Here is a 17,077-nt window from a genome sequence, read left to right as displayed (position 1 = left end):
TTTTGTGACTTTCTGTTATTTTTATACCGTTAGGATGTCGGATGTCTATGTTAAACATGGTCAAAGGTGCAAAACTTGAGATGAACGTATGTAAAAATGCTCCCTGAAAGTCAAAAGCCCAGGCTTCAGCTTGCCCTTAACTCTTATTTGCAATGTTACCTCTACTTCCTCCTTGTGATGACATCAGATCGTTCGCACGTTCTTTCTTTGTTGCTAAGGTTTTCCAATGCATTATTCATGTTGTTCACTCATATATTTTGGATTCAGGCTCAAACATGTACAGATGTATTTGAGAAGGAAGAACAAGAAAAATAAGTGAAATCTGACTATTATTGTTAATTTTATTTATCATTTGTTTGTTTATGTAGCCTCTGGAAGTCTGCTGAGGGGCAACTTATGCGAGTTAACCAATCAGAACAGAGTGGGCTTATCAAGAGGGGGGCCTTAAAGAGACAGGAGCTAAATAGCCTGTTTCAGACAGAGGCTGAACTAAGGGGCTGCATAAGAGTCAGTATAAGATTAATATAGTTTAGTTTTTTTTTTTAACTGTCAATAATACAAAGATGTACCAGTAAAGCCCCAGAATAAAAACATATACAGGAAATTTGCATACGTCCCCTTTAAAGAAATAGTCCCTTCCTAAATACAACTAATTTTCCAAAACCTGTAAATTAAACTTAAATTAAACACTGATTGACTTACAAATCAAAAAGACATTTCAGGTAATTGTTTTAATGTGATACATGTTGTAGGCTAAAAGATGGTTTCTCCACTGACTGACACACATGTACAGACAAAACTGTGCAAGGTATTTCAGATTTCAAATTATTCTGATTTAGAGCTTCTCTCCAAATAATCAGAAACACAAAAATATTCATATTAGTATATATTACCTTATCAGTGTCAAAACTAATGTTGGGGATCTATATTTCTTATTGTTAAACTTGACTGAGGCTTGACTGCTCTGCCTTTTGTGATGTCATGTGTCCAATATCCTCTTTTGAGGCAGATATGAAAATGGCCTTACAAAAATGAGTCCAAATGTCTTTGTAGTGTATATATATATATATATATATATATATATATATATATATATATATATATATGGTTATTATTCATAGCCATGATCTCATTTGAAGCCTTTCAAACGAGATCATGCCATTAAAACATACACACTGGTCCTTTAAAGTCTGTCTAAATATCATTTAGTAATTTGAAATGTCTTTCCTTAGGAGGGCATGCTGGGCATTATAATTAATGTAACAAATACATATACATATACTGTAGGCTATATTTAAATGACATGAGTCTACCCAATATTAAGAGTGGTCTGCAAAGTGATTTTAAGACATATTTGTATCTTTTGCTAATGTATGTACCATTGTGGAGTGACACTTTCATAAATCTTTCTACTCCACTCTACTCCTCTAAATATATAATGGTAAATATTACAATATCATATCACGACAACAGTGATCAGCAATAATGATAGGCCTAATAATCATAGTAAAATAATTAAGGTGGATTATCCTTCACCTGAAATGTTTGCCTTGAAATGCGAGGCAAATGTTGGATCACTATAATTAGGAACCAGAGTTTTCCGCATACCCCTTCACTCAATTGGGATGTTCTCTGCTATTCTGGATGGCAAGGGCAGTGACCATAACATCAAGTGTATTTTGCAGTATTAAATAGATATTTAAACCGATCTCATCAGACTCCAAAAATTCTTCGGAAAGAATGCAGAGAGTGGCCTTCTCAGTTGCCACAGTTGCAATGTTTGAGTACTACAACAATGCACCACATTGCTAAATTTTGTCGGGGCTGAATGCGTTCCTGTTGTCAGGTGTTCTAGCCAACTATTGACCTGTATCTAACCTTCCCTTTCTCTCTAACATCCTTGAGAAAGCAGTCGCCAATCAGTTTTGTGACTTTCTACGTAACACTAGTTTATTTCGAGGATTTTCACTCAGGATTTAGGGTGCATTATAGCACAGAGACAGCACTGGTGAAAGTTACAAATGACCTCCTAATTGCATCAGACCAAGGACTCCTCTCTGTACTTGTCTTGTTAGATCTTAGTGCCGCATTTGACACCATTGACCATCACATCCTATTACAGACACTGGAACATTTAATTGGCATTAAAGGAACTGCATTAAGCTGGTTTAAGTCCTATTTATCAGATCGATTTCAGTTTGTACATGTTAACGATGAATCCTCCATGCACGCAGAAGTTAGACACGGAGATCCACAAGGTTCTATGCTTGGACCAATACTATTCACCATGCTTCCTTTAGGTAATATTATTCGGAAACACTCCATAAATTTTCATTGTTATGCAGATGACACTCAATTATATTTATCAATGAAGCCAGATGAAACCAATCATTTAACTAAACTCCAAGCATGCCTTAAGGACATAAAGACCTGGATGACCTGCAATTTTCTGCAACTAAACACAGACAAAACTGAAGTTATTGTGCTTGGCCCTAAACACCTTAGAAACACATTATATAATGATATAGCTACTCTAGATGGCATTACCCTGGCCTCCAGCACCACCGTAAGGACTCTGAGAGTTATCTTTGTTACTTCTAGGCTGGATTATTGCAATTCCTTATTATCAGGCTGTCTCAACATGTCTCTAAAGACATTCCAGCTGGTCCATAATGCAGCTGCAAATGTACTAACAAACATTTTTATTATTATTATTATTGTTGTTATGTGCTTCTCTGTATATCCCTCTCCCCCCCTCTCTCTCAACCCTACCAGTCAATGGCCGGCAGACGGCTGCCTACCTAGGGCCTGAATCTGTTCAAGGTTTCTTCCTGTTAAATGGGAGTTTTTTCTTCCCACTGTTGCCAAATTCTTGCTCATGGGGGAATCGTTGGGTCTCTGTAAAATAAAGAGTACAGTCTAGACCTGCTCCATGTGAGTGCTCTGAGATAACCTCTGTTGTGACTTGACAACACTTTCCACAGGGACAAACAAACAGTAAAATGATGCAAAACGCTTGACCTATTCAGGTATTTGATGCTGTGTGTGTCTACGTGTGTGTCTACGTGTGTGTGTATCCAGTCACTGACCTTTCTGAGAAGGAAGCAGGAGTAGTAAGCCTCCTTTTGACATAAATTTATGTCAAATCTGACAACAATCCACAAAAGGTCACATCACATAAACATGTAGTGTGCATCTTTTCCTCTCAATCAAAGCTGAATAATATGAAGAATTTCCTCTCATTCACATATTCAGTCCAAAGCGGTGAGATGGACAACTGGCTGTCTGCTGGGACTGAAATCACACAGGGTGTCTGGTGTCTGTGACAGACAGGCAACACTGGGTCATCAACTGAGGTTTGTTTGAACACTTTTTCAACTTTACCTCTGGTTCAACAAACAGAAGAAATTTTTTCCTAATCATTCATAACCAATCCCTAGCAATACAGATGTCTGTGTGTGTGTGTGTGTGTGTGTGTTTGTGTGTGTGTGTGTGTGTGTGTGTGTGTGTGTGTGTGTGTGTGTGTGTGTGTGTGTGTGTGTGTGTGTCTGACACAACGAACCAAGGCATTTTAGGATATTTGATCATGAGAAAACATCATTCAGATCCTGTTATGGGGTCAATACCCAGAAATAAAAAAACACTCCTGAAAGCAGGTATCTTTTATTTGGTTTTATTTTATTTGCTTGATTTATTTTGTATAATTGTTAGTGTAGGTGATAGGTGATATATGTATATACTGACAGGTCTGATGGTTTTTAAATAAAATAATGCCATTTCTCAGTAATAATACAAAGTCTATATGGTTAAAAATAAAGAACTAAACTGAGGAACAAAGAACTACTGAGTCATTCTACATCGCTCCAAACATGTAACCTGCTGATTATTGAAAAAACTCCTCCTGGGATGGACACCTGCACACACACACAAACTCACATGTACAAAGGCCAAAGTTCAACACAGGGTACCCCATTAGGTGAAGTTTGGTTAAAGTGTGACTGGACATTGGAGTACACTTCATGTAGGCTTGCAGTGCAGGTCGTAAGCATTATCGTTTAAACCAACAGGATATATACCGGCAGGGAGACGGATGCTCAGTCTCAGAGGATCAACGTATCACAACACTGCAGCTGCAAAGACTTCATCCACAAACCATGAAGCTCATCAGCTTTGTATGTGCCTTTCTACTTATTCTTTTGAAAGTATCTACTATATGTAAAACCTGAAAATGTATTCTTTATTGTCTGTTATTTTAAATGCAGGGTCCAGACCCATCTCTGGCATATCGGCCGAACCTGGAGAAGAATGAAGCCAAAGAGAAGGAGGACTACAGAAACTTTGAGGTGAGCATTCAAAGCCTCTCTTCAGCTTATGACTCTTATTTAATGCTGCATTAATTTATGGCCAGAAGGGCAAATTCAGAGGTGACAAACACACTGTTATTAGAATTATGGGAGCTTAACATTGATGCAGAAATACTATTTGCCACATATGTAAAAAATCTAATTTAGAAATGTTAATAATAATAACATAACTGTTAACTATTTGACATCACTTTGTGAATTTTGTGAGTTTTTCGACTTCTCCAGAATGTATATAGAGATTTTCTTTACATACAGTCTGATGATTTAAACAGGCAGCTCTGCATCTTTGCCCTGATTGATTATTGATGTCTTAGTCAAACTGATTATAATAATACATCTTCATCATACATAGACCTTCTGAGATGCTATGTTTTCAAGAAGTTCAGTGTCTTAAACCTTCCTCTGTATGCACTAATTAACCTCCTCTGATCTATGGAACTGCTATACTGTGTACTGCAACATACAAACTTTTCATGTAATTTTTAATTAAATTGCTGAGTCTCAGTAAGTTTTGAAAGTAATGCAGAAATCACAGAAGGCTGCATTACTGACTGGGTGTTAGAAGTGCAACAAAGCTTCAACTTGTGCAAAAATGCATTTCTGAATTTAATTTCTGCAAAGATTTCATGTGGTGTTACACCTTGTCTTTATTTTAAACAACTAGGGTGCTGTAATTGTGTTGGTGCATGTTGTATATATATGTGTGTTTCAGAGTGGAAGTCTAGTTGACCGTGTGTTCAACACGTACAAACTGATGCACACCAACCAGACGCTGGACTTTGTGAAGCAAAAGGTGAGTAAAACAAGAGCAAAAACTGCAGCTGTGCAGAAAGTCAAAAAACTCTGACCACAATACATTCTTACACAGAATGTGCTCTTGCACACTGACTTTGAATTCTCTTGATCTTTTCTGAACTTTTGTTTTGCACCACAATGAACCTTTCAGACTGAGCAAACAAATCTCATCAAGTCCCCAGACATGAAAGCCAGAGGGCAAGGAGCCAGTGGATGTTCAGTCTGAACTAAACACTGTTTGATTAACCTCATTTTCACCTCTACTAAAGGTTACGCAGGAACACTTTCCTGTTTTATACACGTGACCTGGAGGTATTCCAGCAGAAATCACCCACTCAGCTGTTCTCAGACTTTTGAGGGATATTGGAGAATGATTTTAATATTGAAAGAGGACTCCTTTCAGTATGATAACATTCAGAATATGAGTGATGACTGGTGAATTAGTATCGCTTTTATTTCACTGGATGTGTTAATATAAAACAGATGGATCATATCTGGATAATACAAAAAGTTGTTTTTCAAATTTAACACTGAAAATCCTTTTCTACTAGATTTACTTTTTTTCAGAGTTGTTCAGGCACTTTCTCACCAAATATATTTCTAAGGATGTTTGAGAAAGAATACCTTCCTAATAATGATCTGACTCTCATCCTCCTGCAGCATTCTGAATGGACCAGTTGCAACCACACTCAGATGGGGATGATGGACGCTATCATGTCTCTAGATCAGCTGGTGGATGAGTCTGATCCTGATGTGGACTTCCCCAATTCGTTCCATGCCTTCCAGACTGCTGAGGGCATCCGTAAAGAGCACCCAGACAAAGGTACCATACAGAGAGGGAGAAAGAAACACAACAGCAACACACACACACACAAGCACACAAGCACATGCAAAGTCTGGTAAATGTCTTGTATTCACTGTTCCTCCGCAGACTGGTTCCAGTTGGTGGGTCTGATCCATGATGTTGGGAAAATCATGGCTCTTTGGGATGAACCCCAGGTATGAGAAAGTTAAGACGCAACAGTAGCTGCCACTACAGCTCCATCATGGTGCCTGAACTCACTGATGAGTTTAAGTTCAATATCCCGCCTTAAATGTCTCATTTTTCCGACTAGCTTTTTTTAAAACTGATGTTTATAACATTGGTCTCATTTTGTCTTCTCTTAAATATTCATTCATGATTTTATTTTATTTCAGATCATTTGTATTTAATGTGTCTGTGTACTATGTAGTGGGCTGTAGTGGGGGACACCTTCCCTGTGGGCTGCAAGTTTCAAAACTCCATTGTGTTCAGGGACAAAACCTTCCTGGAAAACCCAGATGACAAAAACCCGAGCTACAAGTAGGTACTCTCATGTTACATCATCAAGGCCTGTGAACGAAGGGTTGATCGATTGATTACTTTAAAAAGTGAATTCTATCAATAATGCACATAATATATGATATATATATATTGTATTTATATGCAATGCCATCACAGGTACTCTGCTGTACTAAACTCATGTATTTCATTACTATAATCATCTACAGCACTTTATACATAGATTATTTGTTTGATAAAGGAGTTTGTCTCATTATAAAGTGATTTTTTTTTTCTCTTAGTACTGAACATGGGATCTATAAACCAAACTGTGGGCTCGACAATGTCCTCATGTCCTGGGGCCATGACGGTAAGAGATGTCATCACATTCAAACACATTCACCATTAAACACTGACTCTTAAACAAGAAAATGTGTAGTTATTGAAGTGACTGTTAATCTGCGATACTGAATTTACTTTCCTGCATTTTTGTCTTAAGAGTATCTCTACAGAGTTCTGAAGTTCAACGACTGCTCCATCCCAGAGGAAGTGAGTACATTTTAACATTAAATTACTGTTAATTTATGTTTGGGCAAATTATTTCACAGTTGACACACAATGGAAGAGAAAGTTATGTGGCCTTGACTGGTCATGTGTAAGTGAAGACTTACAGTGGTTACAGACTCATTATCCCTATTCTTCAGGGGTTGTGCATGATCCGCTTCCATTCCTTTTACCCCTGGCACTCCCATGGAGACTACATGCACCTGTGCAATGACAAAGACCTGAATATGCTGCCCTGGGTCCGAGAGTTCAAGTGAGCATTTCTCTCTCTAATGTGCACATTGTCCTACTCGTCACTTTGTCCTGACGCTGAACCTTCTGTCCTCTCCACAGCAAATTTGACCTGTACACAAAGACCCCCGATCTGCCCGACGTTGAAAAGCTGAAGCCGTACTACCAGTCTCTGATCGACAAGTACTGTCCTGGAATACTGAAGTGGTGAATCAGACAACATGCCACACAGCAATGAAATGTTATCAAGGAATAACCTGATAGAGTTGATCACATATATAATACTATAACTGCACTTAGTACCTTCTGTACGCATATTACTTATCATCAAATATTTTTATATCAAGTTTCTAACTACTCAGAATATAACTAGAGTAATGTTATATCTGATCTTGTGTAAACTAACAATTCAGGTTCTTAAAATTATACTCATATTACTCATAATTACTCATTGACAGAAAATTTTATTGTATTATGTTATTAAAAAACATTTTTAAAGTACTACATTGTTTTGTGTGTTGTTTCATTTACAGACAGAAATATAAAGACACTTGTGAAAAAAAAGGAAAAGTGCAGTTTTTTTTAGTTCTGTACATACAGCAGAGGCCAACAACCACAGGAACAAAATATAAAATACATTAAGCAAAACACAAACACCTGCGTTTACAGTTTACAAGTGCATCCACACCCACACAAGTGCAACTACAGCCATACAACCCGCATAGAAAAAGTAACAGGAACACCATAGAAGAAAATTCTGAAACACAAAAAAATACATGTTCATACTCTGTTGACAAGATTTCACTTTGATTAAACATAAAGAAATCAACCAACAAGGGTGGTTTTAATATTTGTCCAAACCTGGTAAGATCTGCTGATTTCAAACTGTGACTGATCACTTACAGTGATTAAGTGATCACTTAAAGTGATTAAGTGATCAGTATCTGATAAAGTCGACTGGTATATGAGCAATGTACTGCAGTAAGATGAGACAGCAAATAAACCTTTTTTCCATAATCATCTCATCAGGAAATACAAATATACAAAGAACAACTTCTTTGGTCATTTTTTCTTATGTTTTATGAAGGCAGATGGTGATAAAAGACGACCTGCATCTTAAAACCTTCTCTTCCGCGGGTTGACGTCTTTCTCTCTCTCTTCTTCCTCGTCATCCATCTCTTCCTCCTCCTCTCGAGTCTCATCCTCTTCATCATCAGTGACATTGCCTTTCTCTTCTCCCTCGCCTTCCTCTGCCTCATCCTCACTGTCCTCTCCCTGCTCCCCCTCCTCTTCCTCCGCTGCCTGATGTTCATCTGACTTCCCAAGATGGTCTGAAGTGCCGTCAGGTACAGTTTCTGTGTGATTGTTCACAGTCACAGAGGCGTTATGTGCTTTTGGTTCTGTGTGTTTGCTTCGTAGTCCCTTTAGCAGACAGAGGGTGGCACTGCAGGCAATGAGGGTCCAGATTAATACTTCAGAGGGAACACCCTTGATCTGAGAGCGCATCCACCTCATCGCCCGGGCAACGGTGGTGTTGGGTGGACGACGTGGAGGCGATTTATCCTACAAATAGTGAACACAGATCAATCAATACTGGAGTCAGTGAATTAAAGCCTGTAAACTGACATTTCCTTACATCCGTCATCCCTTGTTTTCCACAGTTTCTAATGGAAGCTTTATGAAGAAGGGTGATATAGAAAGAATTTTATAATTTATATATAATTTTAAGATATATTTACCTTGAGTCCGTACTGGTTGAGCATGCTGTCTAGGAACGTGTTGCCCAGGTGCACTGTGGGATAAAATTCCTCATCATAGACCCTCCTCCACCATCGCTCAGGGTATGATCTGCCCAATAAAAAAAAATAAAAAATAAAAAAAAAGGCCAAGCAGTAAATATCCTGTTGTTTGTGTGCGTGTAATATTATTTATAAAGGCTGTCCAACTGAGATATAAAATGCTTCTTGAGTTTGAACAAGCTAAACAGAAAAGACAAGCAAGAAATTTGCAATGTGCAATTAAGTAAAATACAGTCAAACCCTGTGCGCCAATAACATAATACAAAAAGTAGTAAATCAGTTTTTTTGACAATGTTTTGAGGGCCTAGGAACTATAAAATACTTGACCTAAATTTGATTAAATGGTTTTAAAATAATGACAAAACTTTTGAAAATGTGAGAAATATTTCAAATATGTTTTAGTAGCTTCTCATTACGGCAGTGGTGTTGAGAGTTCATAGCTTTAAGCTCACACAGGTTACTTCTGAAAGCCAGGAATGATCACATTTCTTCAGTATTTGTAAACACACTGAAGCAGAAGCAGAGGAAGTGTGAGAGAGCACTGACCCGTCAGCCTTTGGTTCAGTAAACCAGTATCTGTAGCGGTGGGCTCGGAGGTAGGTAGGCGGCTGCTGGTGGAACGGATACTGAGTAACATCCGTCTGGATCAGCTCTATCACTGCAGAACATAAAAACCAAAAGTTCAGTTTGTTCTTTCTATTAACAATAAGAAAAGTGCTCTATGGGTTGAAACTTTCAAGCATGATGCACCTCTGGCCCTGTTACGGAGCTGTGTCTCACTCTGACACCCTGTCAAAGAGACTATAAATCAATATCTGGTTGTCTGAGCTTCTGCACTGTACTTGGCTTTATCATATTTTCATCACTCAAAGTAAAGACATCATGGTATTGCATGCAGCGCTGCCTGCCATAGTCTCTTTTTTGATGATATCACTGGGGGTGCCAAATTCTACGCATGAAGTTAAAATTCTCTAAAAGCCATTTAGATTGATCTTGACTGACACGATGACCCAGAGCTGGATCAGGGTTTCTGCAGGGTTCACCAAATTAAATGTAAGAATCTATAGACCTTTTTAATAGCACATAAATGCAATTTAATACCTTTTTCATGGTCATATTGTTCAAAGAATGGACGGAAAACTGTGTATAACAATAGTTCCTAGTGATAGAATTAATCAATTAATGTCACCTGGATCCAGATAAGTGGCAGAAAACTGACAGATAGATTAACCGATTACAAAATAATTCATTTGAGATTTATCTTAAATTGACACTTGTCCATTATGAGTGGATGAGCTTCTTGGCTAGTAGCTAGCAGTAGTGACAGGTTTGCTACAGGTCTGACTGAAATGTCACAAAAAAGGATTAAAATAGCTTCCTGCTCACAATACACTGTCACACCAGTCTCACTTTTAGTTTATAGAAGTAGAACGTCTCCCTGCAGCCTGCAAACACTTACAAAAATAATTTATAAGTAATGTCGCTGTCTACAGCAGGAAAGAGAAAATATTTCAGACTTTTGTTAACTAAATTTAAAGGATAATTTTGGTTTATAAACAACCTGGGAAATATGTCAGGTTGAAACAAACCAGAATTATCCCTTAAGACTTTACTGCCTACTATAGACTTTTTATTTTTTTTGTGGAAACTGAATTCAGTGCTTTTTTAGACCTGCAGATACCTTAAGAGATTCACTTCTGATCACCTATTTAGTGATGTCACAGGAAGCCTTGTCAATATGATGACATAACATTTGCTATGATATTACTGATTTGGATGTGGCCATATGTGCAGCATGGTTGGAAACTTTAATCCATAAAGGAATACATCATCATTTTCTTTTCTTTTTTTGTTGATTCAGTGCTTCATTATCCTTAAAGCAGATAAAAGAGTGTCAGCAAGCAAATCAACTGCAGCGCTGCGTACCATCTGTCTTGCCCTGCAGCAGTCTGTACATCAGGCTGGTGAACCATGGAGCCTGCGTATGAGCCCCGAGGGCAGCAAACCACATTTGCCAGTCCAACCTGGGCTGGTGAGGTGTCACCACAGGAAGAGGCGCGCTCAGGTTGCCTGGCTTATACATAAACTCAATTTCCTACAAGAAAAAAAGGAAACATGATATGAACTGGTGTGAATTACTTTCTAGGGTGTAGCAGAACAGTCAGCTTGAACGCCATCAACCACGATGAGTTTTTCCTCTCACCGTCCACTTGACTCCATCGTTACTTCCCTCGATGACAACCTCAGGCCGCCCACCGACGCCGGTCATCCTTCTGAACAGGCCGTATGAGTTGACCAGCTGGTAGCGATCCACCAGCTCATAGGCCCTACGCACTCCTGGCCACAACCTAGCATGAGAGTCATACTCTACATAGGTGAACGGCACCTGGAAAAGAATAACATTATAAATATAATTTAGAGTCAGAGTGGAAATGAGAAAAGATTGCCAGCTTTGTGATATGAAATTCCACCATTACTACATCTCCATCAGCACTCACCAGACTGATGGTGAACATGGCGACGGTGGCAGCAGCAAACAGACTCCACTGGATGGTTCCCCAAAACCTCTTCAGGAAGCCAGAGACACATGCATACCTAGAAAAGGCACATTACACATTTTATTGTTGTACTTCTGCTGCGACAGACCACATAATCAAGCACCCACCAACCCACAAGAGGAGAGTCCTACCTGAACATGGCTTTGACTATCTCCCACGTGAGAGACAGGACCCCGACCCAGACAGAGGGGATGGTGACAGCCTTCAGAAAATGGTTAAACTGATGGTATGTGAACGCTGGAAGGACGAAAACGTGAATGAAAAACTCCAAAACGCAAACTCACTTGTTTACATACATGAAATACACACATACCTGTCCTGGAGGAGACAGCATTCTTTTTGGTATCCAGCTGCAGGTCGAAGCATACGATTGTTCCAAAGATCAGGAGGGACCAGACTGCCAACTCCAGCAGGTAAGACAACCACGACCACAGCTTGGAGTCTGATCAGAACACACAGAGAGAGAGAGAGAGAGAGGAAGATGCTCTGGTAAGTAAACATAAACAATGCAGGCCCATATTCAAGCCCTCTGTAAGCAGGGTTTATATGCATTTGGTGGGTGTTTAATATGCTAATGTATGCTGATGACTAGTGAGCAGCACTATTACAAAAAAATCCAAAACTGGCTGGTTCCACAGTTGTGGAAACTGAATGGACAAATGTGTACAGTATCTGGACTATTAAATACAAATCCCAAATGACCAGGGAATTGTGAGATTCATTTCCCCCCTATTTTTATACATTTTCGAAATTAGCTTGGAAACTCTGCGTATGTATACAGTGTTTATGTTCATCCTACCATGGTTGTTGGTCTTGTCTGTCTTGCGCAGCCAGAAGTGTACGTGCTGGTCGTCCAGCAGAGACAGACAGAGGGCTAATGTCAGCAGGTTGAAGAAGTTGTAGTTGCCAGATAAAATGATGAGCACTTGGAGCAGCACCTATACAACGAAAAAGAAAATCAACCTGTAATTTTGCCAGGTGCACAAAGAAGCAGCCGTTTGATGAAAGAACACTTAACATGCAAACCCTTGTTAATTGTAGATTTAGGAGACAGTTTGTGGGTATATTTAGAAGTAACTCTGCAAAGTATAGAAAGAAAACAAACTTTGAAAATTTAAATTATTAATTAAATTTAACTCAAAACAAGCATGTAAATTTATATCCACCTGCAAGTAAAAAGCTCCGAGTCGGAGCCTGCGCAATGGGCTGAAGAAAAGCAGGGGTACAGCGATCTCAATGATGAAGGCTGCCATCACACTCAGCTTCTGCCACCAAACTGGCAACTGGTGGGCAAACCAGGCCAGTGGGGTGGGGATGCACTGAGTCTCATAGTGATATGTCAGAGCTGTTTAACACAGTGTACAAAGACTTAGTTCACAGACAGAAAGACACATACAGAACAGTTTGAGCATTAACATTTGTGGCTGAGTTGTCATGAAAGCATTTTGCATGGCTCCTGAAAAACTGATTTAATCTTTGTGTCACAGTACGTCTTGTAGTGTAAAGACATAATAAATGAGACAAAAAAAAAAAGCTTCACTCCTCCAAACATAGAGACACATACCTGTAAGACCCCACCAAGTGGGACAGCGTGATGTGAGTTTCACCACTCCAGAGGCAAACATGAGCCTGAAGAGCAGCCAGCGCATCAGCCAGAAGGTCACACCATCATGTTCTCTGACCCTCCGGGACCCCCTGATTAATGTCAGCGGAGCAACAAGGATACAGAGGAATCCCGTCTCTAGAAGCAGGTTGTCCCTGGATGGTTTTAAAGTCGTAAGTGTAATGAGAAACAGTAGAGAGGGCAAGCAAAAGAAAGAAAGAGAGGACTGAGGACATTCTGGTTGTTAAGATTGATGTTGTTGCAAAGCAGCAGAGACAAACATGGCTATGATGATACAAACATCATCATATCATCATACTGCCAAGGACTTGGGTTCCCTCAACTAGCTGCTGTTTACAGCAGTGGTATGTTAATTACAGACATTTAAGTACAAAGATCTGCAAATTAAAACTCACCACTGGAAGTAGAGGAAGACCTGGCCCACCTGCCACAGAAAAGCAAAAAGCAAAGAAACATCATGAGAGCAATGACAGCAACCTGTAAGAGAAAACATGCTACAGCCTGCTACTGTATCCTCACCTGGTACATTGACAGGTACATGGCCCAGAGGCAGAAAAACACCACGCTGTCTCGTAGAGCCTCCATCAACGTGGCGGCCAGGCTCAGCGCCGCCCCTAAGAGGCACAGAAGCTCCATGGCGGTGTGTGTGTCTAGGCCGAGCCGAGGTCCAAACCACAGCAGGGTGGGAGAAGACTGCAGCTGTTCCATCAGAGACTTACCGCCATATCGCAGCTGCCGACGTGCAGGCAACAGCCCCTCATTACCATAGAGCCCTGGAAATAGACACAAGCATGGGAAGCAACAACATATTAGGGCTGCGACTAACGATTATTTTCATTATCAATTAATTTGTCAATTATTTTCTCGATTAATTGATGAGTTCTTTAGTCCATAAAATGCTGGAAAATGTCTTCAAATGTCTTGTTTTGTCCACTATCCAAAGATATTCAGTTTACTATTGTAGAAGACTAAAAAAACAAGAATAAATGCACATCTAAGAAAATGGAATCAGAGAATTTGGACATTTTTTTTCTCAAACAATGTCTCAAAAAGATTAATCGGTTATCAGAATAGTTGAAAACTAATCAATTAAATGTTGCAGCTCTACAACATATGGTGTTATCAAGTCTCAAGGTGTCAGAACAGCTTCAATGCTGCACGGCAGATGTCTCTGGGACACTACTGGAGGGATGAAAGCCATTCTTCCAAATTATACTCCCTCATTTAATGTTTTGATGATGGTGGTGGAGAACACATCAGTCCAAAATCTGCCACAGGTGTCCAGGTGGATTGAGATAAGTACACTGCAAAGGCCATAGAGTAGCATTTGAATTTGCAGCCTCATGCAAAGAAGAATACTGGGCATACTGTAGATATCAAAATGCATTTCAAAGTGTACAACAGAGACAAAATATGCTTTGATATGATCTAGTTTCTGTATTCATATTTAATTGAATCTACTCTGAAAATCTGATTCACTGGTAATTACCGATTCCAAATGTGATCATCTATTTAAAAATACATTTCTGGCAAGGCTTGAAAGGAACTGAGGGTTGCACTGGGAAATTATTTTGGCACCAAAGAAATATGCATTTCCTTTGACACAAAGGCCATGACTTCCAGACTTCTGCTGGGAAAAAAAAGCCTACGCCACTGTTGAAACAGGGATTTGTGGGTGCTGTAGTACAAAACATTACTCTCATGTGTGCGTCTTCACAACAAGCTGGTTCTCTCTCCGCAGCCCTTAGCTTGTAAAGTTAGCCCGGTGCAGGCTGTACATGCGGAGGAAAGCTTTTTGACCGAAGCCCACAGAAACTTCCAGGCGCTTCTTGGCCATGACAGCATGAAAAGCGGAGGAACTCAGGAAACCAAGTTCCCAGCTAACAGGCTAACACAACACACACGCATTTATACCAATAAGTTATGTCTCACCTGGTATCTGCACATAGAGGGAAACAAAAGCAATCAAATAGATGACCGCCATGCTCCAGAGGAACATGCGCCGTGGAAGGATGATTTCTCCCATGTCTGAGCTAAACTGCTAGGGCGGAACGGGCGCTGCCTTCACTGCTGACTTGCCGCTGCCTGTTCCTGTGGCTAAACAGCGGGATTAACGGGAACGACGACACGTAGCGACGAGCGGTTAAAATCATCCGAAAGGCCGCAAGATGTCGCTGCAGTTCGCGTGAATTTTATGCTGCATTCAAGGTGCCTGGGATAAAATTGTGTGCAGTGTTTACTTGTTTTTTGTAAGTTTCGTCGCTCCCGAAAAACCAATGTGTGTTAAACGATGAAAATAGTCAATTTTAGTCGACATTTATGAAATTACTTAGGCTAATATTTTACGACAGTTGTTTATGGGTTATCTTTTTAGGTTTTTAATGTTGCTAGGTGACGCATCACGACATTAAACGCGCGCCCTGTCAACTGAAAATTCAGCCTAGTTTACAAACAAAACTGTTGAAATTGTCGTTTTATTAAAAATGAACCATCAAAATATATGTGACATAATATAAATTAATTACCCACCACAAGTTGTACACTTTATCTGTTAACACTGCTCCTTATATTACTCTATAAAACTGTAAATTACAAAATTTACATTAGCAAAGTACTGGCACTCCGTAAAGTCGATTAATCCATCGAAAGAAAATTAATTTAACAATTTTGACAACCAATCACTCAATATTCGGGAAAAAAGCATGACTTAATAAATTTAATTTCTTTAGATTTCTGGCTGAAATACTTATGGGAGAATATTTTTAGAGAAAATATATCTTAGCAAAGAAAATGATCGATTAATTGTAGATATTAAAGGCATATTAATTAGTTGCAGCCCTTCTCAGTAGCAATGGGCTTATAGAGTATACATTTGTTTTATTCTTGCTTATTAATAAGTGTGGGTGTTCAGTTTTGATTCAGGATGACAAACAGAAGCCTCTTGTTTGACTGAGTTTATTGTGCAAGACTTATCAGACAAGCATACAGATTCATGGCAATAAAAAGTGGGTCTGCATGCTGCTAGTCAGAAAGCAAATGCATCTAAGTATGTACATTCAAGTTTTAGACACAAATATCGGAAACTGATCACAAACTGCTCATTACAGAAACAGGTTAGAGTACCACTAATTCTCTGACACAGTGAGTCAAAACATCAGGAGTTAATTGCACAGGCAAAACGAGCAGTAGGTTTCATACATTTTATGCTACAAAAATATGATTTTAGAGAACATTTACAACCTTTATTTTTTAAGTGGAACCTACATCAGAGATGTTTTTTTTTCTTTCCAGCATTGGACATGAATGTCAGGTGTATAGATCAGTAGCAGGATTAAAATTCAGACCATACATGGCAAACAACAGAGATGAAGCTTTACAAAGAGATGTGAAATTTGACACTGACAGCAAGAACCTATAATAGAAACTGACCCTAAAGCTGCAAGTGAAGCAACAGTTGCATCAATAAACACAACCGAAGGTTTAATTCAGTCAAAACTATCTCAATATATATATATATATATATATATATATATATATATATATATATATATATTTTGAGTTGTCTCAATATATATGTCTGTTCCATTTATACTCACTTGACATTTGCCCACTCTAGATGTGAGTGAATACCAGGCATAGAAATTATGCTATTTAATTTTACCACTTCAAGGTAAAACAATAAAAAAATTTCTTATAGATTTATTCATTGTCATTGGACTGCTCAGTAATGCCTGTTATTAAATGAAAATCCTCACCCTACAAAAATATGTGCATATATGCATGTAATCTCGGCCTGTTTGTTAGAGATGCATGTAACTTGTCATGTCCCTCGTGGAAATAAA

General features: G+C 39.0%; 2 protein-coding genes across 2 annotated transcripts; one reads left to right on the top strand and one right to left on the bottom strand.

Annotated features, from left to right (window-relative positions):
• The first annotated feature begins 3,913 nt into the window (after positions 1-3,913).
• Positions 3,914-7,571, top strand: miox (myo-inositol oxygenase). Its single transcript, XM_042412238.1, has 11 exons — positions 3,914-3,976; positions 4,068-4,172; positions 4,263-4,343; positions 5,077-5,157; positions 5,820-5,982; positions 6,091-6,158; positions 6,392-6,501; positions 6,762-6,829; positions 6,959-7,008; positions 7,164-7,276; positions 7,357-7,571. Exons 2-11 carry the CDS (start codon positions 4,155-4,157, stop codon positions 7,463-7,465), a joined length of 861 nt encoding a protein of 286 aa, XP_042268172.1. The 5' UTR covers positions 3,914-3,976; positions 4,068-4,154; the 3' UTR covers positions 7,466-7,571.
• Positions 7,572-7,820: 249 nt separating this feature from the next.
• On the bottom strand, positions 7,821-15,586 carry lmf2a (lipase maturation factor 2a). Its single transcript, XM_042410718.1, has 14 exons — positions 15,168-15,586; positions 13,755-14,008; positions 13,631-13,659; positions 13,176-13,369; positions 12,778-12,956; positions 12,411-12,549; positions 11,925-12,053; positions 11,743-11,848; positions 11,552-11,648; positions 11,257-11,439; positions 10,980-11,148; positions 9,600-9,711; positions 8,994-9,102; positions 7,821-8,817 (listed from the first exon to the last, which is right to left on the bottom strand). The coding sequence occupies exons 1-14, from the start codon at positions 15,259-15,261 to the stop codon at positions 8,371-8,373; spliced, it is 2,241 nt and encodes a 746-aa protein (XP_042266652.1). The 5' UTR covers positions 15,262-15,586; the 3' UTR covers positions 7,821-8,370.
• Positions 15,587-17,077: the final 1,491 nt, after the last annotated feature.

The sequence above is a fragment of the Thunnus maccoyii genome, chromosome 5, assembly GCF_910596095.1.
Source record: "Thunnus maccoyii chromosome 5, fThuMac1.1, whole genome shotgun sequence".
Taxonomy (NCBI): Eukaryota; Metazoa; Chordata; class Actinopteri; order Scombriformes; family Scombridae; genus Thunnus; species Thunnus maccoyii.
This window is presented reverse-complemented; position numbering and strand designations above follow the sequence as displayed.

Bases quoted from the DNA above. Each gene is read 5' to 3' on its own strand.
- miox (XM_042412238.1), top strand. The intron at 6,502-6,761 runs GTAGGTACTCTC...TTTTTCTCTTAG, and splicing joins GACAAAAACCCGAGCTACAA to TACTGAACATGGGATCTATA. The intron at 7,009-7,163 runs GTGAGTACATTT...CCTATTCTTCAG, and splicing joins ACTGCTCCATCCCAGAGGAA to GGGTTGTGCATGATCCGCTT.
- lmf2a (XM_042410718.1), bottom strand. From the start codon at position 15,261: ATGGGAGAAATCATCCTTCCACGGCGCATGTTCCTCTGGAGCATGGCG. The intron at 13,660-13,754 runs GTGAGGATACAG...TTTCTGTGGCAG, and splicing joins TGTACCTGTCAATGTACCAG to GTGGGCCAGGTCTTCCTCTA. The intron at 11,849-11,924 runs GTATGTGTGTAT...TCGTCCTTCCAG, and splicing joins TGCTGTCTCCTCCAGGACAG to CGTTCACATACCATCAGTTT.